At 43.9% G+C, this 18,668-nt stretch overlaps 1 protein-coding gene across 4 annotated transcripts; it reads right to left on the bottom strand.

Annotated features, from left to right (window-relative positions):
• Positions 1 to 779: 779 nt before the first annotated feature.
• On the bottom strand, positions 780 to 17,695 carry LOC124009955 (elongation of very long chain fatty acids protein 4-like). Of its 4 annotated transcripts, none has more exons than XR_006834339.1 (10): positions 17,682 to 17,695; positions 13,759 to 13,825; positions 13,440 to 13,627; positions 13,164 to 13,244; positions 12,993 to 13,049; positions 12,689 to 12,803; positions 11,875 to 12,002; positions 9,565 to 9,747; positions 1,780 to 1,850; positions 780 to 1,603 (listed from the first exon to the last, which is right to left on the bottom strand). XR_006834339.1 is itself a non-coding variant. In XM_046322217.1 (8 exons), exons 1-8 carry the CDS (start codon positions 14,594 to 14,596, stop codon positions 9,580 to 9,582), a joined length of 873 nt encoding a protein of 290 aa, XP_046178173.1. In that variant the 5' UTR covers positions 14,597 to 15,636; the 3' UTR covers positions 9,473 to 9,579. The 4 variants fall into 4 exon arrangements, 1 of the variants encoding a protein (XP_046178173.1); XR_006834338.1 differs by lacking the exon at positions 17,682 to 17,695 and adding an exon at positions 15,715 to 16,552; XR_006834337.1 differs by lacking the exon at positions 17,682 to 17,695 and adding an exon at positions 14,528 to 15,637.
• Between the last annotated feature and the right edge of the window lie 973 nt (positions 17,696 to 18,668).

Below are 18,668 nucleotides of genomic sequence, written 5' to 3'. Positions count from 1 at the left end.
TCGACGTAAGCCGATAGTCACACGGTTAGCAGCTAGCTAGCTGCGAGATCCAGGTATAAATGTCCAGAGTTAGCGGTTGAAATCCGGGGACATGGAGAGAAAAATAGGTCCGGTATGTTCCGGTCTGAGCCGCGCCATACAAAACTGGCGATAGATTTTCGAGCTAAAGGATAGCTGATGACCACAAACCATGGTTAGCTAAATATAATGATTAGCCAGTAAAGAAGCTAACTAGTTTCTGATTAGCTTCTGGTTAGCTTCTGGCTAACTTCTGAATTAGCTTCTGGGATAGCTTCTGGCTAGCTTCTTGTTAGCTTCTATGGAGGATTACAGATTTGAGGTAAATAATACTTTCCTTTAAAAAATATATACATTGGTGAGGTGGGTTGCAGGAGTGTTTTTGAAGATAAAGTAAAATAAAAAATCTATACCAAAAAATGTATGCGATGCGAAGAAAGTTGTAAATATTTATACCTGGATCTCTCCTTTTTCTAGTCGTCGTCCTGGTTTTGGACTTTGTACCCGCCTGCCTGACCATTCTGCCTGCCTTGACCACGAGCCTGTCTGCCACTCTGTACCTCCTGGACTCTGATCTGGTTTTGACCTTTTTTCCTGTCCACGACCATTCTCGTGCCTACCCCTTTGGATTAATAAACATTGTAAGACTCCAACCATCTGCCTCCTGTGTCTGCATTTGGGTCTCGCCTTGTGCCTTGATATAATGGTCAATGCAGCAGAGCAGTACTACCGCACAGAGAGGACAAATGAGGCCAAGACCATTCAACAACAAAAAATCATATATTTTATTTGTTATTGTTGTCGCATTTCTTTCAACAGTGTATACCATGCGTATCCTGTACATCAGACAAATAAACTTGAACTTGACCAAAACACATGGCAGATTCTCTCTTCTCCTGTCTTGTCTTGAGTGGGAGGAGGGGATGGTGGTTGGAGCCATCATCTAATCAGCCTGCTACCCAGCCCCATTCCCTTTCCCCATTAAGCCTCTCATGTGGAAAAGAAGGGGTAGGGAAAGAGAGATTCTTAAGACAGATACTTATTTTGTTTTGCGAGCGCATCATAAAAAGGGATTTGCCAGAGAAATTAACAAGAGCCCTTGATATGCAGATCAGTGCCCATTAATCAAAGAAATTAGATTAGGATTCCAAATGAGATGAAGAAAGGCTTCATTATCTTGGTTGAGTGTCATGTTTAATAACGTGGAACGGCTGTGTAATTCACTGGAGGAGTGGGCTGAGGAGAAGACGTAGCGGGTCCTTGGCACGGTTATTTTAAGCGCTAGGTGACCCAGGGAGCAGGAGAACAGGGGGCTGGGGAGAGCAAGGGGCCAGGGGGAACCGCTCAGCAGACAGTGGAGGGAGAGGGGGGAAGAGAATCAAAAGAGTACGCTCCTACGGGAGCCAGGCGACTATGTGTGGTGCCTTTGATGTTAAAGTGTCTTGACGTATTGTGGGGAGCGGGGTCTCCACAATGCATGAATAATGGTTTGTATAAATGTTGCCACTGCAATGCACTGTGACTGCACTCATGCACCAGCAAACTCTGCTGCCATCTCTCTGTGTTGTTCTGGTCCAGGTAAGGACTGGGTAATACACACAAACAAAGATAAACATAAACACCCAGGCAAATGTTATAGAACAGACTAGAGCTTCATATTAAATAGCCCCCCATATACAGTATGAACAAAATGTGACATGTAAATGTAAATACTGTGCTGTTGCTGGGGCATCTCAAAATGTATTTTGACAAACTTCTTACCTCTAGGAAAAAGAACTGAAGTCACTGATGACTACAGGGCTGTACTCTCCCGCTCCTTGGTACTCGGGAGTCTGTGAAATTATGCTGGCATTAATATTTAATATTACGAGGAAAAGGAGAGAAACAAATGTGCCGGGTCCTTTGTCTTTGTGTCAAGTGAAATATGCTTGGAAAATCATTTGAAATGTAAGACATGGGAAATACAGCCCTGTAACTTGGCGTTGTGGCTCTGAATAATGTAGAGAAGGACAGCCGGACCCAAGGTGGGGTGGTGAGTAGGTAGGCAAAGAGGGCCAGTTTAACACAGAAAATCTGCCCTACAACCAGAGAGGCCAACCGAACACTTACTGTTTTTTTGTGATGAAATATGCAACAACCTTTGGCATGGGTTGACATGACTGAGCATCAAGTGCAAATTTGCAAAAGGTCATGTGTAAGTGAAAGTAGGAACTTACAGCCAGGGTCTCTGTACATCAATGAAATCCTCATATCTATTCTTAGTATAACTTTATACACATTATTGAGTAATCAACTGATAATTTGATGGCTAGATGGTTACTGGATAGTGGAAATATAAGTGCTTATTTCAGACATCCAATCAAAACAAATGTTTTCTCAGATCTATCACACATAAGAGGGACAGTGACCCCAACTAACTGACTCTGTGTGATTCCACTGAAAATGAAGTGAATGTCACAGCTCCCTTACACGCACGCACACACACACGCACGCACGCACACACACACACACACACACACACACACACACACACACACACACACACACACACACACACACACACACACACACACACACACACACACACACACACACACACACACACACACACACACACACACACACACACACACACACGCACACGCACACACGCACACACACACACACACGCACACGCACACACGCACGCACACACACACACACACACACACACACTTAGTGCTCTAAAGATGTCATGTAAAGCTATCAAGCCTTCGGACTGACCTTAGAATGACCTTGCAAGGAGATAGTATTCCCCTCAGAATATGTTGTAAAAGAACGATTTGATGTACAGTCACAATGATATGGGTGAGTTTATAAGACTAGTTTATAAGCAGGTATAGACCACTAGACCAATTCCAATGAGCTTGATATGGCCTCTGATCTCACTAGAGGGCAGTGGCGAGATGCATTTGAGGAATATTTTAACCAAATATAGTGTTAATATCAAAGAGGGCCCACTGTGTCTGTGGTAGGAGGCTCTGCATCACGGTTGTGTCAGTAAACCACAAAGTAGCTGTGTCCATCTTACGATGATTTGCTAAGTCTACAGGGTACATAAGGGCCCACTTTAAGAACTGTGAGTGTGTGTTTGTGTGTGCGTGTTTGCTATGTCTGTGTATGTGTGTCTGTATATGTGTGGGAGTGTATGTGACAGGTAGGCTGTCTGCACATTGGAATTGAACCTGACAGCACAGCTGCTGATTACAATTTGAGCACAGAGGGAGGCCAGGCAGTGTGCTGCATTACAGCACTACTGATAAAGGTCAAGTCATCTCTATATGAGACCAGAGAGCTAGAGAACATCAGTCACAGACAAACCATCCATTCAGCGCAGGCTAGATTCCTATTCAAACCAGATATTAGGTCGCTGGAGACTGATGGTGGCTGAAGGTTATTAGTCTCACTCTTCTATGAGGGTTATACAAAAGGTAAACAATGCTAGACTAGGAGCCTTTGTAGCCCTTGGGCAGCCATTTTGTATTGTTCATCAGACACCCATAAAAGGTACAGCCTGGCAGATACACAGTGTATTAACACAAATGTTGATAAGGTTTTCATGTTTCCTGATGAAAGTGGCCATTCTTGCCAGATTAATTATTCTGCACTCTTAGAAAAAAGGTGCTATCTAGAACCTAAAAGGGTTCGTCAGCTGCCCCCATAGGAGAACCATATGAAGATCCATTTTTGGTTCCAGGTAGAACCCTTTCCACAGAGGGTCCTACATAGAACCTAAAATGGTTCTACCTGGAAACAAAAAACTGGGGACATTTTGTTGGTCCACACAAGTCAAATGCTATTTCGAAGGGGTTTAGGGATAGATAGAATTAGAGGGTTAAGATATAATTAGAGTTAGGGTTAAGGTTAGGTTATGGGGTTAGGGTTAGGTTATGGGGTTAGGGTTAGGTTATGGGGTTAGGTTTAGGTTATGGGGTTAGGGTTAGGTTATGGGGTTAGGGTTAGGTTATGGGGTTAGGGTTAGGTTTAGGTTATGGGGTTAGGGTTAGGTTATGGGGTTAGGGTTAGGTTATGGGGTTAGGTTTAGGTTATGGGGTTAGGGTTAGGTTATGGGGTTAGGTTTAGGTTATGGGGTTAGGGTTAGGTTATGGGGTTAGGTTTAGGTTATGGGGTTAGGGTTAGGTTTAGGTTATGGGGTTAGGGTTAGGTTATAGGGTTAGGGTTAGGTTTAGGTTATGGGGTTAGGGTTAGGTTATGGGGTTAGGGTTAGGTTTAGGTTATGGAGTTAGGGTTAGGTTATGGGGTTAGGGTTAGGTTATAGGGTTAGGGTTAGGTTTAGGTTATGGGGTTAGGGTTAGGTTATGGGGTTAGGGTTAGGTTTAGGTTATGGAGTTAGGGTTAGGTTATGGGGTTAGGGTTAGGTTATGGGGTTAGGGTTAGGTTATGGGGTTAGGGTTAGGTTATGGGGTTAGGGTTAGGTTATGGGGTTAGGGTTAGGTTATGGGGTTAGGGTTAGGTTATGGGGTTAGGGTTAGGTTATGGGGTTAGGGTTAGGTTATGGGGTTAGGGTTAGGTTATGGGGTTAGGTTATGGGGTTAGGGTTAGGTTATGGAGTTAGGGTTAGGTTATGGGGTTAGGGTTAGGTTATGGGGTTAGGGTTAGGTTTAGGTTATGGGGTTAGGGTTAGGTTATGGGGTTAGGGTTAGGTTGAGGTTATGGGGTTAGGGTTAGGTTATGGGGTTAGGGTTAGGTTATGGGGTTAGGGTTAGGTTATGGGGTTAGGGTTAGGTTATGGGGTTAGGGTTAGGTTTAGGTTATGGGGTTAGGGTTAGGTTATGGGGTTAGGTTTAGGTTATGGGGTTAGGGTTAGGTTATGGGGTTAGGGTTAGGTTATGGGGTTAGGGTTAGGTTATGGGGTTAGGTTTAGGTTATGGGGTTAGGGTTAGGTTATGGGGTTAGGGTTAGGTTATGGGGTTAGGTTGAGGTTATGGGGTTAGGGTTAGGTTATGGGGTTAGGGTTAGGTTATGGGGTTAAGGTAAATAGGATTTAGAATGTTTATAAATTGAGTGTCACCACAAGGTTAGTTAAACAAGACAGTGTGTGTGTGTGTGTGTGTGTGTGTGTGTGTGTGTGTGTGTGTGTGTGTGTGTGTGTGTGTGTGTGTGTGTGTGTGTGTGTGTGTGTGTGTGTGTGTGTGTGTGTGTGTGTGTGTGTGTGTGTGTGTGTGTAGGGATATCCACACACATTAGGCCGCTTCCATTAGGAACCAAATGATTAACTCTTGTTTCAACAAAACAATTTCCCATCCTTTCCTTCCATGTCTGTATAAACCTCTTCAGAACTCTCATACATACCTTACGCCCTATACTGACCCCTTTACGAGTGCGAGCTGGTTGATTGGCTGAAACAAGAGGCTTAAATGAAAGCACTAGCTGAGATTGCTCACCCTCTTGTTAACCCTCTTTGTCTGAAACCAGTCGCTCACCTCAAGCACCATCATCAGCCGCTCGTTCCCCAGCCCCTCTCACTGACTCTGTGATTACCGACTGGCCCGGCTAAGGAGGGCTCACCCCACTTTAAGGGATTACAAATTACAGTGTACAGACAAGGTGCTACTTGCTGTTACTGGGGAGACTATCAAACTAACTTATAAGTGACTCTACATCATCACTTTCTCTTGTTATCAGTGGTTGTGTTGTGTTTCCTTCTCGCTGCCATAAGTGGTGTACCTTTGTTGATCTGTGAGACATTTTTAGAAGATAATGTCGCCATGTCTAGATGTGAGAGACTTGTGAACATGAGTTCGCATCTTGGTTAGAGTTTAAGCGTTTCGACAACTAACATATATTTTTTTCATGTGGAAGAGTGGGTATGGGTGTTTGTCAGTATACCTAGAACAGCATAGAGTAGCTGAGGACTGGACACAGGTGATTCAAATGACCCCTTGCTCAATCCCAAACCATTTGGCACCAGCCACTGAAGGTAAAATGGATCCCTTAATATCAGCCACAACCACGACATGCTAAACTAAAGAAAGGAAGAAACAGAGGGGAGTTAGGGGAGAGATTATCATTCCCTCCAATCTCTCTCTCACCACAAATGAATGTGCTTTCATCCACTTTCAATTCCCCTTATCAAACGGCAGCAGCAGAGGAAGCCTCCGATACTTAAAGTGACAGTGGCATTAAAGGATGGTCTTCATCTCCTGTCTCACGGGGAAAGTGACATTTAACTACACACCCAGGAACCTGTCACTTGTTTATTGCTCAAGACAGTCAGTGGATGAACGTTGAGGAGGGGAGGCCCCTACTGTAAATCAACGTGGCTGTAGACCACTGCATTCTCCCAGACGAGTCCCATTAAAAGACAAGTTCCAGGAGGACATCTTGTCAGATATTATGTGACAAGCTTAGAGAGCCAAGGAGGAGTGTCGGCTGTGTCAAACTTTGATTAAACTGAGAGTGGTGGAAAATACTGGCTATCATTTATTTATCTGGCATTTGTGTGAACACAACGTACAGACATGAAAATGTGCTCTTAGGAGTAAGGGGACTCAAGGGTTTGTTTTCAAACACATCAGCACAGGCATGTGGTGTTGGATGGCTGGGATTGAAGACTGACAGCAATATATTGCTGGGAGAGGACACATGCCCCCAGAGCAATACTGCAAGCTGATTCCAGTGACAAATATGTCCAAATGTGCATCTGGCAATAAGCTGTGGGGTATGAGATGTGACACTCATACTTGCGAGGAAAACAGCAGCCATCTCACCAGCAGGATATGGTCTGTAACTCTACACAGCTGTATCTCCACTATTAGAAAAAAGGCTTCCAAAAGGGTTCTTTTGCTGTCCCCATAGGAGAAACCTTTTTGGTTCCTGGTAGAACCCTTCGGGTTCCAGGTAGTACCCCTTTGTGTTCCATGTAGAACCCTCTGTGGAAAGGGTTCTACATGGACCACAAAAAGGATTCTACATGGAACACAAAAATAATTCTACATGGAACCCAAAAATGATTATCCTATGGGGACAACCAAAGAACCCTTTTAGGTTCTAGATAGCACCTTTTTTTCTATTTTATTTTTATTTAACCGTTATTTTACCAGGTAAATTGACTGAGAACACATTCTCATTTATAGCAACAACCTGGGGAATAGTTACAGGGGTGATGAATGAGCCAATTGTAAACTGGGGATGATTAGGTGACCGTATGAGGACCAGATTGGGAATTTAGCCAGGACACCGGGGTTAACACCACTACTCTTACGATAAGTGCCATGGGATCTTTAGTGACCACAGACATTCAGGACACCCGTTTAACATCCCGTCCAAAAGAGGCACCCTACACAGAGCAATGTCCCCAATCACTGCCCTGGGGCATTGGGATATTTTTTGTCCAGAGGAAAGAGTGCCTCTTACGTGTCCTCCAACACCACTTCCAGCAGCATCTGGTCTCCCATCTAAGGACCAATCAGGACCAACCCTGCTTAGCTTCAGAACCAAGCCAGCAGTGGGATACAGGGTGGTATGCTGCTGGCTAAGTGTGTACCAGAGACATTTCAAACCAGCTACTTTATATGGGGCCACAAAGCCCCTCAGTCCTTGGTCATGACACGAGTCATGGTAGGCCCCAATGGTGGCCTACGGAGCTGTGAGGGGAACGGCACCTCAGTACCTCCAGGCTCTGATCAGGCCCTACACCCAAACAAGGGCACTGCGTTCATCCACCTCTGGCCTGCTCGCCTCCCTACCACTGAGGAAGTACAGCTCCCGCTCAGCCCAGTCAAAACTGTTCGCTGCTCTGGCCCCCCAATGGTGGAACAAACTCCCTCACGACACCAGGACAGCGGAGACAATCACCACCTTCCGGGGAGACTCCTGAAACCCCACCTCTTTAAGGAATACCTAGGATAGGATAAGTAATCCCTCTCACCCCCCCTTTAAGATTTAGATGCACTATTGTAAAGTGACTGTTCCACTGGATGTCATAAGGTGAATGCACCAATTTGTAAGTCGCTCTGGATAAGAGCGTCTGCTAAATGACTTAAATGTAAATGTAAATGAGTCACAGTGCCTGCATGACTGAACTCTTAGTGATTGTTGTTGAAATGCTTCTTTAAAAGACAGCTGTCATGCAATTCAACACAACAGACTGAGCACATGCACTGCAATACAAGCTACGTCATTTTCCAGAACCCATGAATAGCGAGAGTTACACACCCAGGATGGAAAACTAGAACAGTCAGTCAATGGTGACACTATACGGACAGGCACTAATTGTCACTCGACTTTAAGGACTTTCAAAGAAGGAATGGAAACAGGCTTATCAGTTTCAGTAATGAAATTAGGCTTTACTGTTCACAAGTCATAAAGTAGTGACATAAGATGGAAACCCCTCGGAGTTATCCTCACTTGAATGGTTCAAATAGACATTGGAAACAGGATCAGCTAAAGGCGTCTGCAGGCTTTGCACCCGAAACAGTTTGTGCAAACAGTTTGTGCAAATATTATAAAGACATTTTGTGACGTTTTTGTTCGTTTTGTTCTTTAGCAAAGGTTCTTCGGCTGTTCATAAGAACAAAAAAAATGAGTGAGGCAAGCAGAATTTCGGTAGCTGAAGTCTACTCCTCATTGGTCAACAGTAGGGATTCTTCAAGTGTTTGTTGTCATTCACAATGATAGATTACTTGTTTTCATGCAAAAAATAGTTCACTTGACAAATACTGCACCAAACATCTTTGCGACTTCTAAATGAAAAACATCTAAATGAATTTTAGATTTTTTGAGTTATCTTAGATCAATTCGGACTAATTTGAGGAAGTGTATACTGGCTACGGCATCTCAAGGTGGACAAACAGTACTATTGCCACTTTTTTTCTTTTCAAGCAAAAGTCTTCTAAGGGAGTATGCGAGCACACTTGTTTGGTTCACCTAGTTGAGTTATTGGGACTCACAGAACAGAGTCAGAGAGGGAGAGAGTAGGAGGGGCACAGGGTGCGGTTTTAGACTGCCAGCTGACTTGCGATTGGCTAACCTCTCAGCCAATGACTCCAAAGACAAATGAAGTGTCACAGAGAGAGATTAGATAAATAAGTGCAGTGAAGAGTAGGAGGCCTGCTCAGGTTTATTTCAATTTGGCAGAGTCGCCAGAGCGTGTCTGGGACTTCATCCCTAATGACCTAAGGGGGGATGGGAGGGAATGGGAGAGGGCTAGCTCTCTCTGAGTGTGTGTGTGTGTGTGTGTGTGTGTGTGTGTGTGTGTGTGTGTGTGTGTGTGTGTGTGTGTGTGTGTGTGTGTGTGTGTGTGTGTGTGTGTGTGTGTGTGTGTGTGTGTGTGTGTGTGTGTGTGTGTGTGTGTGTGTGTGTGTGTGTGTGTGTGTGTGTGTGTGTGTGTGTGTGTGTGTGTTACCCTAATGGTTGGAGGGGAGGCTGGAACAGAAACAAACAGAAGCTTATGTCCAGCGGATAGAGACCTGCTTTACTTAAACGTGAAGGGTCAATAAATATTTAAAAAACATACATGATCAATTTAATAAAAGTAATAATTGCCTCTACATCCGTGTCTCATGTCTGTTTGCTCTTCTTGGTGAGGTAGCTCTGATAGTAGAAGTTTCTGAAGAGTACGATGAGGCTGAGGGAGTAGGCAAACACCACAGCATTCATGGAGTCTGGGAAGTCGCAGTCAGTGAACAGGTTGTAGCTGGTGTGGATGGTCACTATGAAGAACTGGAGCTGGGGTCACAGAGGATCAACATAACCAGTGACAATAAGAAGAAAGCTCAGTTGTGGGCTTCTAGTGTGACCACATTGAAAGTACATAGTTGTAGAGCCCATAAAAACATTTCACGTATTCAGCACTGATGCAGCTTCATACAGTACATGCAGTATGATCCTATTGTCTTCACACAACCGTTATTAGCGGGGGTCTTACAGTAAGGCTTCAGGGTTAATAAGGTCAGTGATGATCTCAAAACATGGCTAAAACTATGTTTTTGATATCATGGATAGTCCGTCTTTGCATACATAGCTCTTGCTTTGAATATGAGAGTGGTTCCTGTTCTCCAGGCCCATCCCTCAACTTTTCACCAAAACACAGGTGGGAAGACAGCTTTGTTATTGTTTCAATTAAGGACTCCAGCTGATAATGCAAAATGTAGATTTCTGCCGAAATAGACATACCCAAAAGTAATTATTTTTTATGAGATGGCCATAAACAATAACTAGTTAATTGCTGCATAGTTCTAGGAAAGTCTGGTTAAACATAGTTATACATTGCTGAAGTGTACTTACTTTTGAGGACACAAGCTCAAGTAAATATTACAAATATTATAAAAATATACAGTACCAGTCAAAAGTTTAGACACACCTACTCATTCCAGTGTTTTTCTTATTTTTCTTATTTTCTACATAAAGTAGTGAAGACATCAAAACTATGAAATAACACATATGGAATCATGCAGTAATCAAGAAAGTGTTAAAGACATGAAAATATATTTTTATATTTTAGATTCTTCAAAGTAACCACCCTTTGCCTTGATGACAGCTTTGCACACTTTTGGCATTCTCTCAACCAGCTTCATGAGGTAGTCACCTGGAATGCATTTCAATTAAAAGGTGTGCCTTGTTAAAAGTTAATTTGTGGAATTTCTTTCCTTCTTTAAGCGTTTGACCCAATCATTTGTGTTGTAACAAGGTAGGGGTGGTATACAGAAGATAGCCCTATTTGGTAAAATATCAAGTCCATATTATGGCAAGAACAGATGAAATAAGCAAAGAGAAACGACAGTCCATTTTACTTTAAGACATGAAGGTCAGTCACAAAAACCATCAAGCAGCCAACAAGTGCTCAGCATATGTGGGAACTCCTTCAAGACTGTTGGAAAATAATTCCTGGTGAAGTTGGTTGAGAGAATGCCAAGAGTGTATAAAGCTGTCATCAAGGCAAAGGGTGGCTACTTTGAAGAATCGAAAATCAAAAATATATTTTCATTTCTCCAAACTGGTACTGTATATTCAACAAGTGGAATAGCTCTTGAAATTACTGAAATGCTTTCTAAATAAATAAATAAGAAACAATTAGAAACAACTTACTATGATATTTAATATTTATTTTAACTGTAAAATAAATATGATCATATTTAGTGACAGTACAAATGTGACCCCATTTCATGTATAGTAACTGAAGACAGAGCATTTTCTGCCAAGCCTCCTCTGAGCAACGCCATTCGAATTGCTGCAGACTCGTTACAACTTCAGCTTTACACACAAAGTGATGTTGTCCCTCAGTGACCAAAAGAAAGTGGTCGTGTTTCAATTCTATTAAATAATTTACAATGTTTTCATGTTGAGAGTTCTAAATCTGGCTCAGAATATCACAGTGAGATAAAACCACGATACCTGAAATCGCTCAACTCTCCCCTTTAATATGTTGTCTCAGTTGCTCAGAGGGAGAGCAAATCTATTATTTGTCTGGATAAGCCAGAAAATGTGACATGTCACTCCCTATGCTAATGTGGGGTATGAAAACGTATACTTCAAGTCAGGCCCTGCTGACAGAGTGGTAGTGGAGACAAGACGGATGGGGCTTTCTGCCAATATAAGGACCTGGACCCTGTGAAGTTCACATAGTGCTTTGCATACCAACATGTCAGTCAGAACCAGCCCAGAACCGGTAATATAGGGGACTTAACATTAAAGGGGTTTTAAAGCACTTTGAGGTTCTTAGGGTAAAATCCCCTACAGGATATAAAGTACATGTGCATTTCTTGTATTATCTCGACTCTAGTGAATGTACTGTATGGGTGCTATTTTGGAGGCCATACTGTAGCAGAGGCCCTGCATCAAGGCCACTCTACTCACCAGCTGCAGGGAAGTGAGGTAGCGCTTCCACCACAGATACTGCTGCATGTGAGGCCCCATCGCTGCCAGCCCATAGTATAGATACATCACCACGTGCACCAATGAGTTGATAAGGCCTATAAGGAAGGCTGGAGGGAGGAGAACACACAATACACAGAGAATGGGCGATTCATTCAGTTATCCGTTTACAGCAGTTCTTCATTTATTACAAGGTCAGTTGTTTATCATTTGTTTCTAAAGCTTTGATTCATCCTTTATTTTCTCTCAAGGCGTAACTAACTATCTGCCCATCTAAGTACATGCAATGTGAAAATAAATAGCCAGGCTGTGTTGACTATCTTTAAACCTAAAGGAGGGCAAATGCTGCACTAAGATGCTTCGCCAGCTGTTTTCTGCAAACTCACCGCCGTTTTAAACAAATTATACAGCATCTTAGTGCCAAAAACGTGTCTTAGTCCTGCCGTTCTGTTCCTAGCTGGTCTATTTTGATCACTCCTTTGACCACTGCAAATGTCTTTTTCAAATAGCAGGGGCGTGGAACAGTTCCCAGGACACTGTAGGTATCACGGCATGTGTTCCAGAGTCATTGAAATGTCAGGTGCATTTCAATGTGTGGGTGTGTGCACCGTATGTCTCCTACAGAACAAGTCCTGTATGAATAGCCCAATCATTATTTCAACCAAGACTGAGCAGGAAGCAGACACAAGAAATAGATTGTGCAGTGCCATACGGTTACATATAGGACATAATTGTCTGGGTCTAGCACCGGGTAAATGAATCACCGTCTCGGCTGTAGTAATGTGACAACCCTTACACTGGCCTCCTGCCACGTATTTGACCCCAGCCCACCAGTTGAAGATCATGGTGCCGTGGTGGTAGACATGCAGGAACGTCAGCTGACTGTTCTTCTTCCTCAGGATGAAGAAAAGCTGGAAGAGACGTGTCATATTTCATTTATTTATCAAACCTGACAGATATACAAGAATATGACAAGAAACACAATTATCTACAGTCACATGGACAGAAGACAGCGCATTAAAGATGTCTTGATAGAAGAGATGTAATAAGAGCAAACCGTTTTTGCTTCAACAGTAGTAGAATCCCTGAAGTGTACTTACAGTATCACTGAGCTCGATGACTTTGGAGAAGTAGAACCACCAGCAGACCTTGGCCATCTGTTCAGAACACATAGAAGATACATTTGAGCAGTAGGTTAAGATTAGAAATCATTTACACACAGTATATGTACATTAAGGCAATTGCAAAGCATTGCAGTGGATATGAGTTACCCGCATTGCCAGTGGGCTGGTGTTGTAGTCCACAGGCTGACATAATATACTATAGTTTGCCAACCAGGATGACGCTGTGAACTGAGGAGAGAGTAAAAATGCATTAAAATACTATATGCTTACAGGTAGAGAAATAGCTACTCATCATCACTTATTTACACATACACTATATAACAAGGACATAGATAGGTACTGTAATGTGTACAATAGATCCACAGCACATCCGATATGAGTAAAATAGCTACAAGCTATCCATGCTTTCCAGTGTTTCCATACCTCATAGAACATATAGGCAGACAGGCAGACCATAGCAAAGTTGTACATGATGAGCACAGGCTTGAGGTTGACTGGCTGCCTCTGAGCCATCAGCTTGGGGCCCACCCATATGAGGAGCAGGTAGCACAGGAAGATGCAAGTGATTGGCACAGGTGAGTACACCAGCAACCAGCTGTCAGTTCTTTTGTCTGAAAGCACACAGAGACAGCATTACTATAGGATAAGAAAATGGATAGGTGAAGCAATGATTCACGTATGTTGGTCTTGTACTGGTAACTTCAGTCAGCACGGTCTGGTTTTAGAAGCTGGGCACAGTTACCTCCATTATCTAGCACCCCTTGGTAGAACAGTAGGATTTTCTGCCATGTTGTGGCCATCCCTAAACGCTGCAAAAAATGCATTATATGATGAGTTAAATGCATTTTATCACTTTACATTATATGAAGTAAATATTCACTCTGATGAAGCCATCCAAATAGTTGGTGTGAATTATTTGCTCCTAGAAGTTGACATTTTATAACTCATACAGCAGATTTCAGAAGGATGTCTATGAAAGCGACAGTACTGCCACCTAACGTCAGATTGGTCAATTATGAAAAGGGTCACAATTGCAACTGCAAAACACGCACAGAAATACTGTATCTGAGGTGTTTTGTTGATAGGCTACTCAAATCAGTCGGCCAGCTGGATAAGCTAAAGCAGGTTTAGCTTCCTGCTTCAGGAGGATTTAGGAAATCCCTTACACAACGGCACAGCATATTGAATCTCGGATAACCTCTTCTTTATTTTAACTCTGTCGCCTACAAGAGTTACACTTTTATGATTTTTCTCTCTCTCACAGAAGTGTGTATAGCTCTTTATGAAATAACAAGGTGTCGGCATGAATAGTGCAGATGATGATAATGGTGATGATCAAATGATTAAGGTATTTCCCTTGGTTATACCACTACAGTCTAGACTAGAGGGACATTCATTTTAGAAATGACAAAATAACTATTTAGGCTAGGCCTAACTGATTTTGTCATACGAAAGTAATTTATAATAGGCTGTAATTGTCTATATTCAGGTGCGAGATTAACAGAACTTACTTCGTAGGCTGCACTCATCGACCGGAATGCACAAATTGCAGATCTGATGGTCGCAAACCATCTAACCATGGTTGAAAATGTCCGCCATCCAACGCAGCATTCTCTCTGAGTGTTGATGGCGATATGAGGGAGCTGAATTGTTGTTTACCATCACCCCCCGCGGCAATGAGGTAATCCACCTGCTGTGCATGGTATTTTAGCCTATAGCCGAGCCCTAGGCTATCTATTTCATGCCTTGCCCACTTGTGAGAAGCTATTTAACTTGAATAAATGTATGGTTTCAAAGAATAGTGAATAGATATAGGCCTAGGTCCAAACACAAACAGTAACATTGACCTATTATTAGTTAGGAAATAGCCTATGAGTTTACATAAAGATGAAACAATATTGACGCTCAGTGCTTGATTTAGACAGGAGCTCACCAGTACTCCGGCACCACAAATGTTCTAATGCTTGAGCTCCAGTTCTTCATAGAATATTAGCTCAAAAGTATTGTGGAGCTCCTGCACCTAAATATAAACAGTACCGGCACCTAACACCAGTACTGGCACCTATTTCAGTCCAAGTCAAACACTTAATGACACAGAGATGTAGCCCTACATTGTTAAATGTATGGCTCACAGGTCAGTAACACCAGTACTGGCACCTTTTTCAGTCCAAGTCAAACACTTAATGACAGTGAGATGTAGCCCTACTGCTCATTAACAATGTATGGCTCACAGGTCAGTAGGAGCAAGGTAGGACTCATTCAACTAATTCCGCTCACCAACCGCTTCTCTGGCACATCAGTGATAGAGCAACAGAGTTGTTCATCAGCTCAGAGTCAGACTAGTGTCATGCCGTGACCTTAGTTATCTCTGTTTTCTTTATTATTTTGGTTAGGTCAGGGTGTGACGAGGGTGGTTTGTTAGTTTTTGTATTGTCTAGGAGATTTTGTATGTCTAGAGGTTTTTGTAAGGTTTATGTATGTCTTTGGTGGCCTGAATTGATTCCCAATCAGAGGCAGCTGTTTATCGTTGTCTCTGATTGGGGACCATATTTAGGTAGCCATATTCCTTGGGTAGTTTGTGGGTTCTTATTCTATGTTTAGTTGCCTGTTCTGCACTTCTCATATTAGCTTCACGGTTCGTTTTGTTGTTTTGTATAGTTTGTTCAGTGTTTTTTCTTTAATAAAGATGTACGCTTACCACGCTGCGCCTTGGTCTCCTCCATATGACGACTGTGACAGAAGAACCCACCAAATAAGGACCAAGCAGCGTGAAAAGGAGGAGCAGAGTTAATTGGGGAAATGGACATGGGAGGAGATACTAGATGGAGCAGGACCCTGGACGCATCCGGGGGAGTATCGCCGTCCTAAGGAGGAGATAGAGGCAGCGAAAGCGGAACGGTGATACTACGAGGAGAAATACCGGAGAATGGAGGAACGGCAACGATATGAGGGTACACGGCTAGCACGGAAGCCAGAGAGGCAGCCCCAATCATTTTTTTGGGGGGGGCACACGAGGAGATTGCCTGAGTCAGGTTGGAGACCTGAGCCAACTCCTCATGCTTACTTTGGGGAGCGTGTGACTGATCAGGCACCGTGTTATGCAGAGATGCGCATGGTGTCTCCAGTTCGCATTCATAGCCCGGTGCGCTCTATTCCAGCTCTTCGCATTGGCCGGGCTAGAATGGGCATCCATCCAAGAAGGAAAGTGCCAGCACAGTGCTCCTGGTCTCCAGTATACCCCCTTGGGCCGGCTCTGCGCACTGTGTCTCCGGTGAGTCTGCACAGCCCAGTGCGTCCTGTGCCAGCGCCCGAAAATAAACATCCAGCCAGGACGAGTTGTGTCAGCTCTACACTCCAGACCTCCAGTGCGTCTCCATAGTCCAGTACATCCTGTGCCTGCTACCTGCAATCGCCCTGAGTTGCGTGTCACCAGCCCAGTACCACCAGTGCCGGCACCACACACCAGGCCTCCAGTGCGCCTCGGGCAGTCCAGAGCATCCGGCGACAGTACCCAGTCCAGAGCGTCCGGCGACAGTACCCAGTACAGAGCGTCCGGCGACAGTACCCAGTCCAGAGCGTCCGGCGACAGTACCCAGTCCAGAGCCTGGCAGTCCAGTCCAGCGTCCGGCGACAGTACCCAGTCCAGAGCGTCCGGCGACAGTACCCAGTCCAGAGCGTCCGGCTACAGTACCCAGTCCAGAGCGTCCGGCAACAGTACCCAGTCCAGAGTGTCCGGCGACAGTACCCAGTCCAGAGTGTCCGGCTACAGTACCCAGTCCAGAGCGTCCAGCAACAGTACCCAGTCCAGAGCGTCCGGCGACAGTACCCATTCCGGAACCTCCAACGACGGACCACAGTCCGGAACCTCCAACGACGGGCCCCATCACGGGGCCTCCGGCGATGATCCACGCAGCGATGGTCCCCATCCCGGGGTCTCCAGCGACGGTCCCCATCCCGGGGTCTCCAGCGACGGTCCCCATCCCGGGGTCTCCAGCGACGGTCCACATCCCGGGGTCTCCAGCGACGGTCCCCATCCCGGGGTCTCCAGCGACGGTCCCCAGCCCGGGGTCTCCAGCGACGGTCCCCAGCCCGGGGTCTCCAGCCCGGGGTCTTCAGCGACGATCCGCAGTCCGGGGTCTTCAGCAATGATCCGCAGTCCAGAGCCTCAAGCAATGATCTACAGGTCAGTGCTACAAAGGCGGAGGGATCAGTATAAAGAAGGGGAGCGGCATCCAGAAACAGAGCCGCCACCGAGGTGAGATGCCCACCCAGACAAGGTTAGGTTTGCGGCCGGGAGTCTGTCACGGGTACTGTCACGGGTACTGTCACGCCCTGACCTTTAGTTATTTTGTTTTCTTTATTATTTTGGTTAGGTCAGGTTGTGATGAGGGTGGTATGTTAGTTTTTGTGTTGCCTAGGGGGTTTTGTAAGTCTAGGTTTATGTAGGTCTATGGTGGCCTGAATTGATTCCCAATCAGAGGCAGCTGTTTATCGTTGTCTCTGATTAGGGACCATATTTAGGCAGCCATATTCCTTAGTTTGTGGGTTCTTATTCTATGTTAAGTTGCCTGTTCTGCACTTTTCATATTAGCTTCACAGTTAATTTTGTTGTTTTGTATAGTTTGTTCAGTGTTTTTACTTTAATAAAGAAGTGTGTACGCTTACCACGCTGCGCCTTGGTCTCCATATGACGACCGTGACAACTAGATCCAAACTGCATTACGAAGTCCCTACTCCTGTCTGCCCTGGGTACTTGTCTTAGATCACTTTATGTACCTGTTATTTGTTCTACTTTTTAAGTTTTGCTGATGTATTCAGTTTCCTCCCTGTATCCACTGTCAGTAACTCCAGACCAGTGGTGTAAAGTACTTAAAAGTAAAAATACTTGAAAGTACTACTTAAGTCTTTTTTTTTGGTACGGTATCTGTACTTTACTTTACTATTTATATTTATAACAACTTTTACTTTTAATTCACCACATTCTTAAATAAAATTATGTACTTTCTACTCCATACATTTTCCCTGACACCCAAAAGTACACATTTTGAATGCTTTGCAGGACAGGACAATTGTCTAATTCACACACTTATAAAGAGAACATTCCTGGTCATCCCTACTGCCTCTGATCTGACGGACCCACTAAACACATGTTTGTTTGTAAATTATGTCTGAGTTGGAGCGTGCCCCTGGCTATACGTAACTTTAAAACATTTGAAAATGGTGCCGTCTAGTTTGCTTAATACAAGGAATTTGAAATGATTTATACTTTTACTTTTGGTACTTAAGTATACTTTAGCGATTACATTTACTTTTGATACTTAAGTTTTCCTTTTAAACCAAATACGTTTAGACTTTTACTGGGTGTTCTTTCACTTTTACTTGGTAGTTTTTTACTGGGTGTTCTTTCACTTTTACTTGGTAGTTTTTTACTGGGTGTTCTTTCACTTTTACTTGTTCTTTCACTTTTACTTGTAGTTTTTTACTGTTTTTTCACTGGGTTTTTTACTGTTCTTTCACTTTTACTTGAGTTATTTTCTGTTAAGGTATCTTTACTGTTACTCAAGTATGACAGTTGGATACTTTCCCCAACACTGCTCCAGACAAGCAAAATAAACCTACCCTGCCCCACCCTTTATGAACATAGAAACACCA

This window comes from Oncorhynchus gorbuscha, linkage group LG22, assembly GCF_021184085.1.
Source record: "Oncorhynchus gorbuscha isolate QuinsamMale2020 ecotype Even-year linkage group LG22, OgorEven_v1.0, whole genome shotgun sequence".
In the NCBI taxonomy this organism is placed as follows: Eukaryota; Metazoa; Chordata; class Actinopteri; order Salmoniformes; family Salmonidae; genus Oncorhynchus; species Oncorhynchus gorbuscha.
Note: the sequence above shows the minus strand (reverse complement) of the source record. Positions and strands in the feature narration are given on the sequence as shown.